The 18,481-nt window shown below is 38.8% G+C and overlaps 1 protein-coding gene across 3 annotated transcripts in view; it reads right to left on the bottom strand.

Annotated features, from left to right (window-relative positions):
• brd8 (bromodomain containing 8) overlaps positions 1-18,481 on the bottom strand; it is a 100,417-nt gene that overhangs the window by 66,815 nt on the left and 15,121 nt on the right. For 2 of the 3 annotated variants that reach the window (XM_033040337.1, XM_033040339.1), the window contains exons 6-11: positions 17,829-17,909; positions 17,608-17,672; positions 13,967-14,100; positions 11,383-11,607; positions 10,574-10,718; positions 2,667-2,843 (exon numbers count right to left, since the gene is read on the bottom strand). In XM_033040337.1, the coding sequence (XP_032896228.1) occupies positions 2,667-2,843; positions 10,574-10,718; positions 11,383-11,607; positions 13,967-14,100; positions 17,608-17,672; positions 17,829-17,909 (827 nt within the window). The remainder of the gene's footprint in view (positions 1-2,666; positions 2,844-10,573; positions 10,719-11,382; positions 11,608-13,966; positions 14,101-17,607; positions 17,673-17,828; positions 17,910-18,481) is intronic. The other variant, XM_033040338.1, reaches the window with a different exon arrangement.

The following is an 18,481-nucleotide window of genomic DNA, read 5'->3' as shown; positions in this document are numbered from 1 at the left end:
TTATCCCTTAATCAACATCACTTTCATAGATTACCTAGTTATTAACAGAATGATATTTGCTCTGCATTAATTGGTAAATTAGGGCAGCACAGTGGCGCAGGGGTAGAGTTGTTGCCTTACAGTAGCGTTGTTACAAATTCCTACCATCAGTGGCGCTCCAGATCTGCGCACTGCCTGAAGCTGTAGGGGGCGGGTGATTAAAATGCAGGTTTTTATTGGTTGTCGTAGAGAGCTTTGCTCGTACGAAAAACTCATGAAGAAATTTTGTTGTGTGATCCCGTTGCCATTTTTTTTTTTTTTAAGTTTTGGGTCTATTGAATCACTGGATTAAAGTCAGACCCAAGTTCTAACGCCTTCAAAATCAAGGATCGCAAGAGTATGACAAAACAAAAGGTAGATCGTTTATTTCACATCTTATCTAGTTTTTAGTGTAATTTCATTTCAATCTCCTGATGTGAAATATGTTATTTAGCCCCCATTATCGGCCGTGTCTTTGTGGCTGTGAGACTGTGACTGAGAGTAAAATCACGCCGGCGGCCACAATTCGATTCAAAATCCACAAACATCCACTCTCATGATAATCAAATTCATTATTTTTTGTCATAAGAACATCTAAGTCATCTATATTTTGTGTTATTGTCTATATGTGGAATATTTTCATACTATTTATCTGACTAAAAACTTCCACAGTACATAGTTTTCAGTTAGATGTTTAGTATGAAAATATTGATCATGGATAGACAATAACACAAAATATAGAAAATTTAGATGTTATGACATGATTGTGCAAAAAATAATGATTTTGATTATCTTGAGAGTGGATGTTCGTGGATTTTGAACACATGTCTGTGCAAAACGGCCCTTGCCTGCTGCAGTGTTATAAACCAACAGAGTAAAATTTATGGGAATTAAACATTCAATTCCTTCCATTTGACATAGATATTCATGACAAAGTGAGATTTAAACATCATGTTATATTGTGAATTCTTGTGTGAATGGGATCAGTTTGTTATTTGGACACTTTGGCTAATTACAAAATAATTTTTAGCCTTTTCTTAAGAATGGGATAGATGTTTAGACCTAATAATTGAATTTAGATGAATTTAATTTATTTGATGACACTGATGAATATGATTTTTTTGTTGGGTATTTACTATTTGTTTTAACGTTACAATAATATTAAAGTTCTGATCTTGAGAATATCACATTTTTGAATTTAAGGCAGTCTGGATGTTTATTACTATTTCCGTCACAACGGTTAATTTTGTAATTAGCTACTTAATTAGGTAATTAACTAACTATATACTTTAATTTCAGACCATCCAAGTAAGATGTATCATATTTGTTTCAGAATGCTTCAAGCTATAATACCTGAAAATGTCATTCAGTTCTCTTGATTTTTAAGAAAGTTATGGGCTTTTATGTCAATTGACTGGCCTCGATCACAGCTTTTGTGTTAAGTTAATGGAAAAGCAATAGGGAACAAGATGCTAATTTCCGAGTATGAAAATGATCGTAACCTTTTTAATACTGAAGATATGAAAGTGAATTGGGTATCAAATTAAAGTTCTTTTAATGCTTTATCTGATGGGATAAATTATAGGCTTAAATTTTAAAATCTCAAAATTTTGTAACATTCCTACTTACAATGCGAGATCTGGGTTCGATCTTGACTATGTGTGCTGTCTGTATGGAGTTTGCATGTTCTCCCTGTGACCGCATGGGTTTTCTCAGGGTGCTCTGGTTTCCTCCCACATCTCAAAGGTGTGCGGGTTTGTAGGTTAATTGGCCTCTGTCAACTGTCCCTAGTGTGGAGGATAGTTGTAGTGCACGGGTGGGGTGATCGTTTGCTGGTATTGACTCGGTGGACCGAAGAGCCAGTTTCCACGCTGTATTTCTAAACTAGACTAAACTGCATCCCTCAATATACAATATTTGATGGGCTGTAAAGTACGTCAGTGGAGCACCACCCTTTATATTGCACTTTCTACGATATAATCCATCCCACTATTCAAAGTCTTGCTTTGATTTATGCAAGACAAACTTTCCCCACATTCAATGAAGCTATTTAATTTGCCATAACACTCCACGGACAAAGGCCCAGGCATGGTTCCCACTTCCAATTCCTTTTTGGAACCGAAACACTAACTTCTTTCTGAATCCACATCTCGCCCAAAACAAGAGTCATTGTTATATTATTGTACCAAGCCACATGATATGTGTCTATATTAACACATCAGCACCATCTTGCATTTCTTATTTCTTATTCCTCATGGTCTCCCCAATTCAGAAAATTCGTCATGCACGCACAATTTTCAATAGTATGTGCGCAAAAATTTAGTGAGGATGGTACCAAAGGCATTTTACACAAAATCTATAAGATAGAAATACAAGGAAAAATATTGTAAAGGCAGATTTACGCTGCTTTGTTTGAGAATCAGATTTAAGAAGATAACTTCTAATATCATTGCTTTTTGTCCAATCTGAGTTCACGTTGTATCACTGAAGCAAAGGAAATTTGACCCTCATATTTTAAATTCCACGGCTTTTACGATATTTCTCTTCAATATCCAAATGCAGATGTTTGAGACAATCTTTAAAAGGAACAGGATTTGTATTTTTCTTTAAACATCTGGCATTGTTGGTTAGACTGCCTAGTGACAGACCTGTCCTGCTGCTCTTCTGCGTCATGGTTGCGGTGGTGGCTGAATACACCTGGTCAGCTAGAATTTGCATGGGTTTAACTGGAGGTGGCGCCTCACGGCTGATGGTAGAGAAGGGAACGAAAGGTGACGTGAACTGCGAGAGGCCGACCTCCAAAAGCCTTGACAGAGTAGGGGCTCCTAACATAAAGTGCACAAAGAAAGATACAAGGCTCATGCAGGTAGGCAAGAGGAACTACGTTCAACACACATTCTTTATTTGATTGAATGAACCCACTGTGAACTGTGCTCTCCAAATTGCTCTCAATGTATGGGGTATAGCTTGAGAAAAATTCCCACTCCAGACACTAAAATGCAAAAGTTTTGGTTAAAACTCCACCTCAAGAGTATGTTGGGAGTATTTTTCAATTCAGATATTAAATTGGGCTTTGGTCAGCTCTCTTAAACAAACAGATTTGTCTGCTGCATGTACTACTCTATAATAGAGGTTATCTATGAGAAGGTATTTAATTTGCAGCATCCCAAAGTTGAACTCATATATGAATGTAAAATCTCACTTTACAACATAAAAGTATTTGATACACAGGTAGTACAGCCCAAATAATGACCAAACCACATCTTTCTCAAACTATACCCCATACATGAGCACAATTAGAGTTCTCTCTATCTATGGTATTGCATGCAAATTTATAAAACCAGCACATTAAATATATAGTCTTGAATTCCCGGATACCATTTGAATATCAACAACTTCATCTAGCCCTATTCACTCACAAATGATAAAGATTAGCTATTTATCAATTATATTACCCACCAGAGGAACCAGATGACATTGTTAATGGCAGTACAAAAAATACCTATTTCTGGAATTACACAAAATGAAGGTGAATAAACATAATTCCATTCACAACAAAATACATAATATGTAATTATTAGCAACTTTGAAAAATGGAGCAAACTACAATGATTTCAGGATTAGGGCAAACAGAAACCATGAAAATGTTAAATTTGGCAGGCTTGTGCAGTAACTGATCTACAACTGCCTAACCGATCAGGAGGCTCTGAGCATCTATCTGAACTTTAAACAGGAGCCGAGGGGGGGGAGAATATCATAACTCAAAACTATTACCAAAATATTATTTAAATTGGATAGCATTAAAGCATGTATTGAAAATCAATAATGGCTGATCATGTAAGACACCAAAATATTAAGTATGGAACTGCAACCTTCAGTGCAAAATTATTGTTACATATCGGAGTCAGAATCATGCAAGGCCAAGAGGGGAAATTCCAGTTTGTGCTGTTATCATGATTTTATTGATCTTGTGCATCTTGCTGGTACAGCTAATAGTCAGAAAGTACAACTGAAGTAAGCATGCATTGTTGCAGTGCTGGTGATAAATGGGATGAAAAACAAATTCAGACGCTGTTGATGCGCCAACCAGACTGCTTTGCCCTTCAGCTATTTGCAGTTGTAACAGCAGATCAGTGGCACGTTTTTCCATTACATTTTAAACTTCTTTATATCCTAATTTTAGGTCAAGAATGTTCTCTCAGTGAGAATTCTATCCAAAGTATTGTCCTAGACTGTCATGACTGATAGTTGTAATCATAAGATTGTGCATCAGGGACAATTCCAGCCACATCTGGGTTTCAATAATAATTGTTGTGCTGAGAGCTTTGTTACCAATAACAGCTGCACATCTGCTAAATAATGGTGACATGGATACAAGGCAATAGTTCTGACAGAACCTGTGAGAGAATCCTCTGTGCATTTGGGAGTAGTCTTACTGGATTATTCATTACATTTTCTATTGGTTGCTTAATGAATACGATGATGTTGACCGAAAGCAAGTTGCCATTGTTTGAATCATCAGGATCGTAATTGCACTGGGATTTATCCACCAATTGCTCCTCAAGAGCCCCAAAACCTCCTCTTTCTTAATCTCAAACTGCCCTTGCATATTAATATTCTCCACACTGATCTCACTGTCCACCATGTCTCTCTCCTGGGTGAAAACAGATGCAAAGTACTGGATTAGTACCTCGCCTACATCCCCTAACTCCAAGCACAAATTCCTTTCTCCATCCTTGAGTAGCCATCTATTCTCCCTGGTTTCCCTCTTGTTTTTGAAAAAAAGGTTTAAAAAGCTTTGGGATTTTCTTTAATTCGACTTGCCCAAGCCATTTTGAGACACCTTTTGGAAATTCAAGTCGCCCACTTTTCTTCAAGTTCAAGTTCCTCATTTCTTTATATATCTCATAGGCCCTATCTGATTTTATCCTCTTAAACCTTACATGTGCTTTATTTCTCTTTTTGACAAAATTCACAACCTTTATGGTCATCTAAGGCAGTGGCTCCCAACCTTTTTTAGTTCATGGCCCCCTTGGGCTCTTTAATTTTTCTGTGCCCCCCCCCCCCCCCCTGACATTATTAGCGGAAAAAAGTGGCCCCCTTCATTGAACCTGTGGACCCCTAAATCCCCAAATGTTTCTGTGGCCCCCCTGAAATTTGCCATATGGCCCCAGGTTGGGAATCACTGATCTAAGGTTTCCTTACCTTGCTATCCTTATCCCTCCTTCTTACTGAAACATGGCAATCCTGAACTTTGATCAACAGACCTTAAAATAACTCCCATGTGTCAGATGTGGACTTATCCAATAACAATTGCTCCCAGTGTATCCTCAGAGCTCCTGCCTAACAACGTCACCATTTTCCTTACTCCAATTTAGTATCTTCCAACAAGGTCCTGCCTTATCCCTATTCAAAACAATCTTAAAACACACAGAACTGTAATAATTATCCTAAAAATGCTCTTCCGCTGAAACACCAATCATCTGGCCAGACTCAATTCCCAACACAAGGTCCAGTACGTTTCCTTCTCGGGTTGGGCTGCCCACACATTCTTTCAAGAAACCTTGTGGATAAACCTAACAAATTCTGCCTTTGGCACTGAGCAAGTCCCAGTTGGGGAAGTAAAAGTAACCCACAAAGACCAACTTTTGTTCATGATGATGATCTCAGTTAAATCTCCCAAAAAACTCTCCTCTCCAGGTTGAATAGGCTGATCTTCTCCAGACCTCCTATATCTCTCTTTACTGAATCATATAAAACCATGGAAGCCAAAGCCTAAATTGACATCATCCAGAACACATAAAATGGTGGCAAGCATTGATGTATATTCCACAATATCTCGGGAGAGGACTTTCAGGATCAGTTTTCTGATGATATGTATTAATATAATCAGTCACCAATGTTCTGGACTAACTGCCCCATATCATATTTTCATTTACAGTGCCCCTCGTAATGTTTGGGACAAAGACCCATCATTTATTTATTTGCCTCTGTACTCCACAATTTAAGATTTGTAATAGAAAAAAGTCACATGTGGTTAAAGTGCACATTGTCAGATTTTAATAAAGGCCATTTTTATACATTTTGGTTTCACCATGTAGGTACAGCAGTGTTTATAAATGGTGTCCCACCCCCCACCCAGTCATGTTTAGTATTTTGTTGCTTATCCTTTGCATGCAATGACTGCTTGAAGTCTGCGATTCATGGACATCACCAGTTGCTGGGTGTTTTCTCTGGTGATGCTCTGCCAGGCCTGTATTGCAGCCATTTTTAGCTTATGCTTGTTTTGGTGGCTAGTCCCCTTCAGTTTTCTCTTCTGCGTATAAAAAGCATGCTCAATTGGGTTCAGATCGGGTGATTGACTTGGCCACTCAGGAATTAATCATATTTTAGCTTTGAAAAACTCCTTTGTTGCTTTAGCAGTATGTTTGGGATCATTGTCTTGCTGTAGAATGAACTGCTGACCAATGAGTTTTGAGACATTTGTTTGAACTTGAGCAGACAGGATGTGTCTATACACTTCAGAATCCATTATGCTACTACCATCAGCAGTTGTATCATCAATGAAGATAAGTGAGCCAGTACCTTCAGCAGCCATACATGCCCAGGCCATAACACCCCCACCACCGTGTTTCACAGATGAGGTGATATGCTTTGGATCTTGGGCAGTTATTTCTCTCCTCCATACTTTGCTCTTACCATCACTCTGATATGTTAATCTTCGTCTCATCTGTCCACAAGGCCTTTTTCCAGAACTGTGGTTGCTCTTTTAAGTACTTCTTGGCAAACTGTAACCTGGCCATCCTATTTTTGCGGCTGACCAGTGGTTTGCATCTTGCAGTGTAGCTTCTGTATTTCTGTTCATGAAGTCTTCTGCGGACAGTGGTCATTGACAAATCCACACCTGACTTGTGATCTGTTGGACAGGTGTTTGGGGATTTTTCTTTATTATAGAGAGAATTCTTCTGTCATCAGCTGTGGAGGTCTTCCTTGGCCTGCCAGTCCCTTTGCGATTAGTAAGCTCACCAGTGCTCTCTTTCTTCTTAATGATGTTCCAAACAATTGATTTTGGTAAGCCCAAGGTTTGAATGATGTCTCTAACAGTTGTATTCTTGTTTCTTAGTCCCATAATGGTTTCTTTGACTTTCATTGGCACAACTTTGGTCCTCATGTTGATGAACAGCAAAAAAAGTTTCCAAAGGTGATGGAAAGACTGGAGGAAAGACTAGGCGCTGAGAGCTCTCTTATACCTGCATTAAGGAGGCATTTAAACACACCTGAGCATTTACAAACACCTGTGAAGCCATGTGTCCCAAACATTATGGTGCCCTGAAATGGGGGGGGGGACTACGTATATACACCGCTGTAATTTTTACATGGTGAAACGAAAATGTATAGAAAATACCCTTTAATAAAATCTTACTATGTGCACTTTAACCACATGCGATTTTTTTCTATTACAAATCTCAAATTGTGCAAATAAATAAATGATTGGTCTTTGTTCCAAACATTATGGAGGGCACTGTACAACAAGGCTAGCTGCTGCTGGTGAATAGAATGATAAACCAGTGGAATCTCTGTGGCTGTGATCTAAACAGAGAGATGTCATCCAAGGCCACCAAGACCTGGTCCTTCCAGAAATAAAAACAAAAAATACTGGAAAAACTCAGCAGAGTAGACTTCATCCGAGGACAGAAGCAGAACCAACATTTCAGTTTGATGACTTTACATTACAGCGAGGAAAAGTTAGAAAATAAACATGTTTAAGTTGCAGAGAAATAGAAGTGGAGAAGCAATGAGAATATCTGTGGTCATGTAATTTACAAACCATCATGTCTAACATTCAACCTTTCTTAGTCTCCACTACATTCTTTTTTCTTTCCACCTGTGACCTTCTCTCTATACTAAAGCACATTTGACTTCTTATTATTCCTTGACATGTGGAAGCATTGGTGACCTTAAATGTAAACTGCCGCTATCACCACAGTTTCTTGCTGATCTGCTGAATATTCCCAACATTTTATTTTTATTTCAGATTTCCAGCATCTACTTTTTGATTATTGTTCCTGATACTGTAGTACTTTGGACCAGCACAAAACCTCTGGAAGCAGAGGGAAGTTATACACAGTCCAGGTTATACTCTAGCCTATATCTACCTTCAATCTGCATGTCCAAAAATTACTCACAAGATTAGTTAATTGTGAGAGCTTGTGTGCAAATCCGTGGTCATGATCATGTGACATCAATTATACCTCAACAATTGTTTTAATTGGTTCTAAAGTGCCAAGGTTCAGCACAAGGTTGTGAAAGGGGCTGTATAAAATCAGGACTTCCTATTTACTGCAACTTTAAGATATGTTAGAAATAGCATTTCTAATTGCAAAAATGCTGTGGGCTGAGTGAACAATGTTTTAAACAGCATCATTGGGAATACGGTCTGCCTGATAAACAGTGTTATTGAGTTTACTGGTGCAACAATGTACCATTTCCACTTGAACATATGCTAAGTCATTGCTTCAATATCATGCAATTGCTGGCACTTAGCTATGCAGCTGCAGTATCAGCAGACAGCTTTAAAGGGCTTTATACAGGACAAGCAAAAATATTCCAACTATCTAAAAGCGCTGCTCCTCGAGAACTGACGCTGGAATGATGGTGGAGTAGAGGAAAACAAACATGATCTCAAGTTTTCAGAGGAACTTTGACAGGAGACCATTACTTTCAGAAAGGCCAGAGACCATCCAATGTTACAGGCAGGTGCCCTGGTTGAAGGCTGCCAGGGAAAGACGTGCAAGAAATGTATGAGTGCAATCTATGAGTGCCTGCACCTTGGAGGAGGCTGCAAAGCTGGCAAATCTCCATGCCCGGCCTGAAGGAAATGTTGGTGAAGTCTTATCTCCTTCATCGACCTCCCGAATGCAACAATGTGCAGAAAACTGTTCAATGCATCATAGATCAATGGCAGCAGCCTGCAATAATCCTCAGGCAAGTAAACCAAGAGTGATGGATGCTCCAACTTCAAATGGGAGCGGAGCTTTGGTATAAGTGCAAGTCTATACTTGAGGTCACATATCTCATTGGAGCCTTGTATTATTGATATGTGGCCAGCACAGAACTAGCTCCTCCGAGAAGTGTAGACGGAAGTATAGGAACTGTAAACACTGAGTGGAAATGGTCTTGGGTGATGAGTGCTTCTATTCTTTCTCTTATACACTTCCTACGGTTACCTGTAATGTCTCTGGAACCTTATGTTCCAATGATATCATTCAGCAAGAGTGGTAGGTTCAGAAAATAATTTACAGGAAGTCTGTTTTCATTGCAGAAATGTTATTGAAGTTGCACACTTTGACTTATGTGCAGAGTAATCACTGAAGCCAATGTCTGGTCGCTGATTTTCAGATCATACGTTGAAAATTGTGCTAAAATCTGAACATTGGGCATGGCACAAAATTCTAGTTTGAAACCAGAATTCCATTTCTAGAATTATTGCAAATCCCATCAAAACACCTGGGGTTGAATATCCCAAGTGGTGCAAAGATCGATAAAGGAATGCTTTGAAAACAAATTTATAGCTCTTACAGCATTACCCATATCACATTGTTTATGTCAACTTGGAAAAGAAAAGAATCTGTCACCTTCCAATTTGATGTGATGCTTGCTGTGATAACTGTGAAGAATTGCCAACAGTAACATCAACAAGAATATGGCTAAATATATAGTGTATATTGTTAATCTTGTTGTTACGGTTAAGTCTAGAACTCTATGGCAGGAGTAAATATATAGCAACCAGCCCAATAGGGATATAACCCTCACCACATCCACACTAAAGACCATTAAAGACCAGTTGAGTTTTTACACTTTTTTTTTGCAACTGCCATGATATAATTTGAATGCAGAATGTCCGCTAATGTTTAGTATCTGAATCAATAAGTTACTTAACCAGAATCAATATAATGACACATAATATTGTATGAACTACATCATGATGAAGCTGAATATATGAGCACACGTGCAAATGTCACACAGACAGACAAAAAGGTAAATACCTTGATTAATAAACTTTTGTTTATGCAAGCAAGTTATTTCAGCATAATACCTAACCATAAAGAAAGATGGGAGTTGAAGGGAAGTGGGGAAAGGAGAGAAAAGGCAGAGTAGAAGAGAAAGAAAATCATTTTAAAAAATTGCTTTGCATTCTGATGAATTGTTATCATTCCATCGTCTGCTATTTCCAACAATACTTCTTTCTCTCAATTTACTCAAGTTATCTGAAGCCAAGTTGCAAGCATTGGAAAACAAAATCTTTAATATTACTTTACATAAAAAGGACTGCCTGTCAATATAAATTAATTCAAATTTTATCTTTTGACAAAGCTACTTCCAGTGGGCATCATTCCTAGGTTAAAATTATATTTTTAAGTACAAACCATATATTTAAGTTCTGTTGTGTAAACAGAAACAGATGAAACAAGTTATTCCATTGTTGAATTAATTAATCTGCCAGGTTGCCTTATTGAATATCATTGAACACAGTAGGAATAAAGGTAAATGTTACCTGTTGGTGCGGGAGATAATGTTACACTGGTACAAGCTGTTTGCAGCTCTGGAACATGCAGGGTGGACACACTTGTTCCCATTTCAACATGCACATTGGGGCTAGTAACATGTGTTGAATTCACCTGGGGATCAACATCACTGACCTAAAACAGAAATAGGTGCAAAAGACCTGTTATTATGAAATGAATGGCATATCAGTTACTGGTAGCCTAAAGGGCCTGTCCCACTTTCACGACCTAATTCACGACCTTTGCCGAGTTTGTCCTTGACTCATACTCGCAGCATGGTCGTTATGAGGTCGTAGGTAGGTCGTAGCAGGCCGTGATGCTAGTCGTAGGTACTCGTGGCATCAAGTAGGTCGGGGCGTTTTTCTAGCCTGATGAAAAATGTCCACGTGTAAAAAAGGTTGTGAATTAGGTCGTGAAAGTGGGACAGGCCCTTAAGCAATATATAAATATCAATGATAAATAATCACTTTTTTACACTGGCAAACTGCAAAAATAATTATGATTTCTATATTTCAATGTAAGCAACAATCAATGTACAAAATAATAGTTGTCTCTGGTAATAAAAAGATCCTAAAAATGCATGATCCACAGGACACTCATCAAGTAGGTTTTAACAGGGAGTGACTATACTTGCCACACAATTACTTTGAAATAGTGTACCTCCTTACCTTTCGATCAACATGGTTTTAAACCCATTACTATATGTTTTATTCAATTGCTTTTTCAGTGTGTTTTCCTACGTTTTGGGTCTTTGCCTTTGATTTAGGTTTCTTTAATTAAAGACCTGATGGTTACTTACAAGCCTAGGACTGGTAGGCAGGAGACTCCCTTTTTTCAGGAGCTCAGATAGCAGTGGAGAGGGTGGAGGCGTGGCCTTCTGCCCCAATAACCTTTTCTGGGGCGAATCCTCCAAAACAGGAGTCAGAGGAGTTTCAAGATTAGTGGAGGTTACAGCAGGCCCAGGAGTCTCAGGGGCTGAGATCACTGGAATAGTCGGGGCACTTCCAATGTTCATCGACACCAACTGTACAAGGGAAAAGACAAACTCTTATATACCCTTCTAAGTAAGCACAAGCCTACACATAAACCTTTAAGACAGGACCAGCACACGACAGTTTTAATAATCATTAAATTAAAAGGGCACCTAGTTTGGAAGCTCATACGATGCAGAGGTTTCCTCATTAGCATCGAATCACGGAATGATGTCGAAAAACAAAGAATTGTGGCTGCTGAAACCTGAAATAAAAACAGAAAATGCTGGCAATCTCAGTAAGCCAGATAGCATCTGTAGAAACCAAGTTACCATTTCAAGTCAAAGACCCTTTGCCTGACCTGAAACATTAACACCTTTTCTCTTTCCACAGATGCTCTCGGACCTCCCGCATGTTTTCAGCATTTTATGTTTTTACCATGAATGATAAAGTATTCTTTAGGGCCTAAATAAAAGATAGTACACTTTCTAATAGCAAAACACTTAAAATTGGAGATAGGCAAAAAGTTGTTTAGAAAATAGAAATTCTGGAGAGAATATAGGATGTTAAATATATTGAGGTTTAAGGCTAAAGAGAGACTTAAAAAAGTGAGAATCTTACAAAATCGCAGGACTGGATGCACCTAAAAGCAGTGTACATCAGCAAGTGAAGGGGGACAAGAGATGAACACGGCTGGATCCGAGTTACATATAAACAAGAAGCAGCGGGTAACCACTCAAGTCTGCTCAGCCATTTAATAAGATGATGGATGATCAGAGGACAGCTTAGTTAGAATAAAGAACTCGTACATTTGAACAGCTCAAGTTTCCACAAGCAGCTAGAAGAGTGTAAAAACTATAAATCTGAAATAAAAACAAAAAATTGTGGAAATACTCTTGACACTATCTGTTGAGAAAATAAAATTATGTTTCATATTGTCTGATAAAGGGTCATCAATCTGAAATATTAATTTTGTTTTTCTTTTTTCATAGATGCTGCCTCTTTACTAGAGTATTTACAACATTTTTATATCTTGAATTAGATCCTGCTGACTAGTCCTTCATGTGCATAACTATGGCCTGCATTCTCCACAATACCTATACTGGCCAGATGCAAATGGCCAATGTCATCCCTGGGCAGAGGTGCCATTGTAAAATTCCCCAACCAGCTTTGACAGTGGTAAGGCTAAGTAGGTGAGGAAGCAGCAGTCAGGGGAGTAGGGGCCACTTGTTTGCTGACTATGAAAGCTGTAAGTGATTGTGAAATATTTTATATGTCCCAATCATTCCGACATACAAAAAGACGGAATTAAAAAATGTAAAAGTAATAATTTAAAAGGTTACTTAAACATACAAAATTAACAACATTCAACAAAAATTTAAACTAGTAAAAGCTAATACATTTTTTCCTTTACTTCTAATTCCTTTGCTTTGCAACCCTCACTGAAAACAATGGAGCCACAAGTCATTTGCCAGATCCAAAATGTGGAATGCAGCATCCGGAATCTATCAGTAAGTCCTCCCCAGATTTGGTAGGGCCTGCAGATAACTCTGAGACTTATTGCTGTCTTGGTCTAAACTATTCAGCAACCATCAGCAAGATCGAGGTCTCCATAATTGTCTTAATTTTTATTTCTACCGTCAATTCTGATGGCGGATTCATCTTGTATCTGTTTTTCAGGTTAGATAAGTTCCCTCCTGAAACTATAATTGAATTTTCAGCTGTTATATGAAATTATGTAGTCAGTCTGTTTGTCCACCATTCTCCTGGCCATTCCATCCCCACCTACTAAAAGACCATAGGGACCACTGCATTGCCTGCTGCTCTTGGTCAATGTATTTATTCTATACCCACCATCAGGTTCACATTTAAAACTGCCAATATAGCACCACTCAACATATCCATCTCCAGTTTAACTAGCCTTTACCTATTCAACTCTAGCTTTTCCTCTTCAAGATCCTCAAACACTTTACTGGTTGCACATATCTCCCAAAATGTACTTAGTTTTCTTGACAGGACCTTACTTTTCTATTTACGAACATTGAGAATGGTATATATGGACAAAACCAAGGAAAAAAAATATTTTTACAATCACATAATTATGAAGCAGAGCAGGCATTTAGCCCATAATTCCTTTGCCAACATTGAGAGTTGTCAACAAGTCTTATAAATGTATCTTTCAAGTATTTACTCAATACATATTGAATATGCAATTGCATGAATAATCAAAGCAGCAATCACTTTAATTTTAACAAAATGTCGCTGTCAAGAAACTACCAGGATTAACAGCCTGCAACCTACTCCAACCCTCGTATGTAGACCACTCAATTTTTCTTAATTGACCATAAAATACATTTTGCGATGCAGTAAACTGAAGAGAGCATCACAAAGGGGAGACAGTCTCATACATACACCAGTATGGCTGTCCTCACTGGGCTGATGTGCATCTGGCACAGAATAGTCTACTCCAGGAGAACTCGATTCCATTGGAGACCGGGTGGTCAGATTAGTCGGTCTCTTTGGGGTATTTTTTGCTGCTTGACGGGCTGTAACATACAACATGTTATTATTTTTAAAAAGCATATTCACAAGAAAATTATTTTTTCAAGAAAATAAAATCAGCTACATTATCATTTGACTATGTTTCAGTTGCCACGTGTTTGCACATGTTGAAAATACAAGTCTACCCATATGATGTCTCTCATCTTCACATTTAAACTCTTCAGTCTCAGAATGAGCATGGATATGAATGACATTACCACCAGAAAAAAACCTTCAACTTTCAGTATCAATTCAAATAAGGATATGTAATGATTATTGAACTTCAAGCTTTTATAAGCCACAAAGTGTCAATTGTTAATTGCACCAACAAGCTGAGCTGTCCAAAGATGATGATCTTTGGTTTTATCCATGTTCTCTGGCACCTCTTTTAGCACAAATTTATCCCAATAGCCATAACATGTCCAAATTTGTGGTTGCACATTGAATATCTATCCTACAATCTATGCACCTGGCACAGTGACCCTCAACATTGAAAAGTTTATTAAGTTTAGTTGCCAATTAGAATGAAACTGGGGAAAGATATCACAAAGATGTCAAAACAAATCTTTTAAAAAAGGCACACAAATGCTAATAATTTTTGTATTTCCAAGATTTGAGCTGAATATGTTTGATTTTTAGTCGGGTCAGCTCTGATCCTTATCCTGAAATGAATCGAATTTTAAAAATTGTATTACAACTTCTAGAGCATGAGTTTCAGGAATATGTGTGTCTATCCAACATTACCTTAACCCTGATAACTGTCACATGTACCCAATTCCCCACCTCAGTTTAGGGACCTGCTTTAACAAAAGTATCCAATTAATTCTGCATTCTGATATTCTGCTAATGATTCAATCTTCCCATTTGACAGAAGCAATAAGGAAAAATAACTTCCAGATAATACTGTATTTGTTTTATATCTAACCAAATTGATTTTTCTAAATCACTGTATTTAATCTGGAAGCTAGTCTGTTTCACTTCAGTTCATTGTCACGAGTACAATGAAAAGCTTTTGTTGCGTGCAAAGCGTAAAGACAATACATGATTACAATCGAGCCATTCACAGTGTACAGATACTTGATAAGGGAATATAGACACAAAATGCTGGTGTAACTCAGTGGGACAGGCAGCATCTCTGAAGAGAAGGAATGAGTCGACACAAAATGCTGGAGTAATGCAGCGGGACAGGCCATTCCTTCTCTCCAGAGATGCTGCCTGTCCATCTGAGTTACTCCAGCATTTTGTGTCTATCTTCAGTTTAAACCAGCATCTGAAGTACCTTCCTACACGTGATAAGGGAATAACATTTAGTGCAAGGTAAAGCCAATAAAGTCCGATCAAAGATAGTCTGAGGGTCATAATGCATACAGCGTAGAAATCATGTCCTTCAGCCATTATCAAGTCAAGATCTATATCAATGCGATTTACCAGCATCTGGTCTGCAACGTTCTATGCACTGGGAAATCAGATTCTTATTATGACAGCACTAACTCCACCACCCACTCGGGCAGTACACTCCGGATTCTAACCACCCGCCAGGTGACAAGGTTCTTGCTCAGGTCCCCTCTAAACATCTTACTCTCAACCTAGGCCCTCTAGCTCCTATTTATGCCCATCAAATTTTGTATTTCTCTGTAAGGTTCCTCATCACCCTCCACCACCCCAAGAAAGCAAGCCAAGCTTATTCAGTTTGTCCTCTTAACTGAAACATGCCAGGCAACATCCAGGTCAATCTCCAATGTAATCATGTCCTTTCCCTAGTGTAATGCACACTATTGTACACAGTAGTCCACCTGTGAACTAACTAACATTTTTATGCAGTTTCACCATAACATGTTATAGTCGATGTCATGGCCAAGAAAGTCAAATACCCCTTTAGTAGCAGGCAGTGACTAGTGGGGTGCCGCAAGGCTTAGTGCTGGGACCCCTGTTGTTTACAATATATACTAACGATTTAGACGAGGGAATTAAAATGTAACATCTCTAAGTTTGCGAATGACACAAAGCTGGGTGGCAGTGTGAGCTGCGAGGAGGATGCTATGAGGCTGCAGGATGACTTGGATAGATAGGTTGGGTGAGTAGGCAGAAGCATAGCAGATGCAGTATTATGGGATAAATGTGAGGTTATCCACTATGGTGGCAAGAACAAGGAAGGCAGAATATTATCTGAATGGTGTCAGATTAGGAGAAGGGGGGGTGCAACAAGACCTGGGTGTGCTTGTACATCAGTCACTGAAAGTAAGCATGCAGGTACAGCAGGCAGTGAAGAAAGCTAATGGAATGTTTGCCTTCATTGCGAGAGGATTTGAGTTAAGGAGCAAGGAGGTCCTACTGCAGTTGTACAGGGCCCTGGTGAGACCTCACCTGGAGTATTGTGTACAATTTTAGTTTCCTAATTTGAGGAAGACATACTTGCTACTAAGGGGGTGCAGCATAGGTTCACCAGTTTAATTCCCACTGCGGGACTTACATATGATGAAAGAATGGGTCGACTGGGCTTGTATTTGCTGGAATTTAGGATGAGAAGGGATCTTATAGAAACATATAAAATTCTTTGATGATTAGACAGGGTAGATGCAGGAAAAATGTTCCCGATGTTGGGGGAGTCCAGAATCAGGTGTCACAGTTTAAGGATAAGGGGTAGGCCATTTAGAACTGAGATGAGGAAAAACATTTTAACCCAGAGAGTTGTGAATCTGTGGAATTCTCTGCCACAGAAGGCAGTGGAGGCCAATTCACTGGATGTTTTCAAGAGAGAGTTAGATTTAGCTCTTAGGGCTAAGGGAATATGGGGAAAAAGCCGGAACAGGATACTGATTTTGGATGGTCAGATGGCTCGAAGGGCCGAATGGCCTACTCCTGCACCTATTTTCTATGTTTCTAAGTATCTTAACTACCCGTGTTATAATAGACAATAGGTGCAGGAGTAAGCCATTCGGCCCTTCGAGCCAGCACCGCCATTCAATGTGATCATGGCTGATCATCCCCAATCAGTACCCCATTCCTGCTTTCTCCCCATTTCCCTGACTCTGCTATCTTTAAGAGGCCTATCCAGCTGTGCTGCTGGCCGTCCAATTAGAAAACAATTCTACTTTGAATAATATGTGCAATGGCAAAATGCCACTTATTATACCTCTTGCTACTTTGGCTACACAAATACTTTGGGGGAAAAAGAAAAGAAAATCAGGGTGAGAAAAAGTTTGAAATTTTGTGTACTCTGATTAGATTGAACACATTATGTAGGAAAGACCTGCAGATGCTGGTTTAAACCGAAGATGGACACATCTATCTTCAGATTGAAGATTCAAATTCCTTGTATGTTTACATACTTGGCTAATAAATTAATTACAACTGTTTATGATTGGCTATAGGAATTTAAGATGGAAAAATTCTGTACAAACATGTGACAAAACCATGACAAAAGTGCAGTGATAGTTCATGTTTTTCTATCATCATTCACACATAATTCACAATAAATGTCACAGAAATTAAAATTTATCAATGGCTCCTACCCTGATAAGCACTCTCTGTTGTACGCCTTTTCATTTCAGCCTCCTCCTCCTCAAGTTTCTTCTTTCTAACAAATACCAGGCAAAAAAAGTTAAGATCCAAATGTTGTAAATAAATTTCATTCATGTGGAATTCTCATTCAAGAAATGTGTAAGTTCTGACGAGCATTACCACTAGATCATATTACTAATACCATCTTGCTGATTCGTTTCTTCATACTTACGCAGCAATATCAGTCCAAGTTTCCTGAAGTTTACTATCTGCATGGCCAGCCTGGATCAGCTCTGCTTCTCTCTTCACTTTCCTATGAAATGCATATTTAAACATGAATCACTATTCTGTTGTTAGTTCAAACATTCATAGTCATAATGTTTCATAACTCTCATAATTCATAGTTGTATACAGGACCGTAAATAACCAAAACAAAACAGAATCCTTGCCACAACTAAATGGATCGGGTCAGAGGTACCAGACACACTTGATATGTTCTCTTCCTATACATTCACATGCCCTTAAAACTTAAAAATAATAGATCACCAAGAGTTCAAATGCACTAAAGCAAGGTTGGTCATGACCCTCACTGAATCTGAAGATACTGTTATTCGAACAGCAACGTGTGGCAACGGGGAGGAAGTGGGCCCCATCTAAAGCCGTTCAGAGTGCTAAGTATGCTCTTCATTTCCGGGATGTGGTTGGCCAACACGGGAGGGCCGGGTTCGGGCTCGTCCCAAAAGCTCTTCAATGGCACAAGGCAACATCAGTGCAGAAGAGACGGCTCGTGGTGGAGGAGGTGCGAAGACGGGAGGAGGCAGCGCGACACGCCAAGGCCGTCTCAATGGCCAAGCAGGACCAATGGACTAATTGGGAGAGCCTGGA

Source organism: Amblyraja radiata, chromosome 22 (assembly GCF_010909765.2).
Source record: "Amblyraja radiata isolate CabotCenter1 chromosome 22, sAmbRad1.1.pri, whole genome shotgun sequence".
Classification (NCBI taxonomy): Eukaryota; Metazoa; Chordata; class Chondrichthyes; order Rajiformes; family Rajidae; genus Amblyraja; species Amblyraja radiata.
This window is presented reverse-complemented; position numbering and strand designations above follow the sequence as displayed.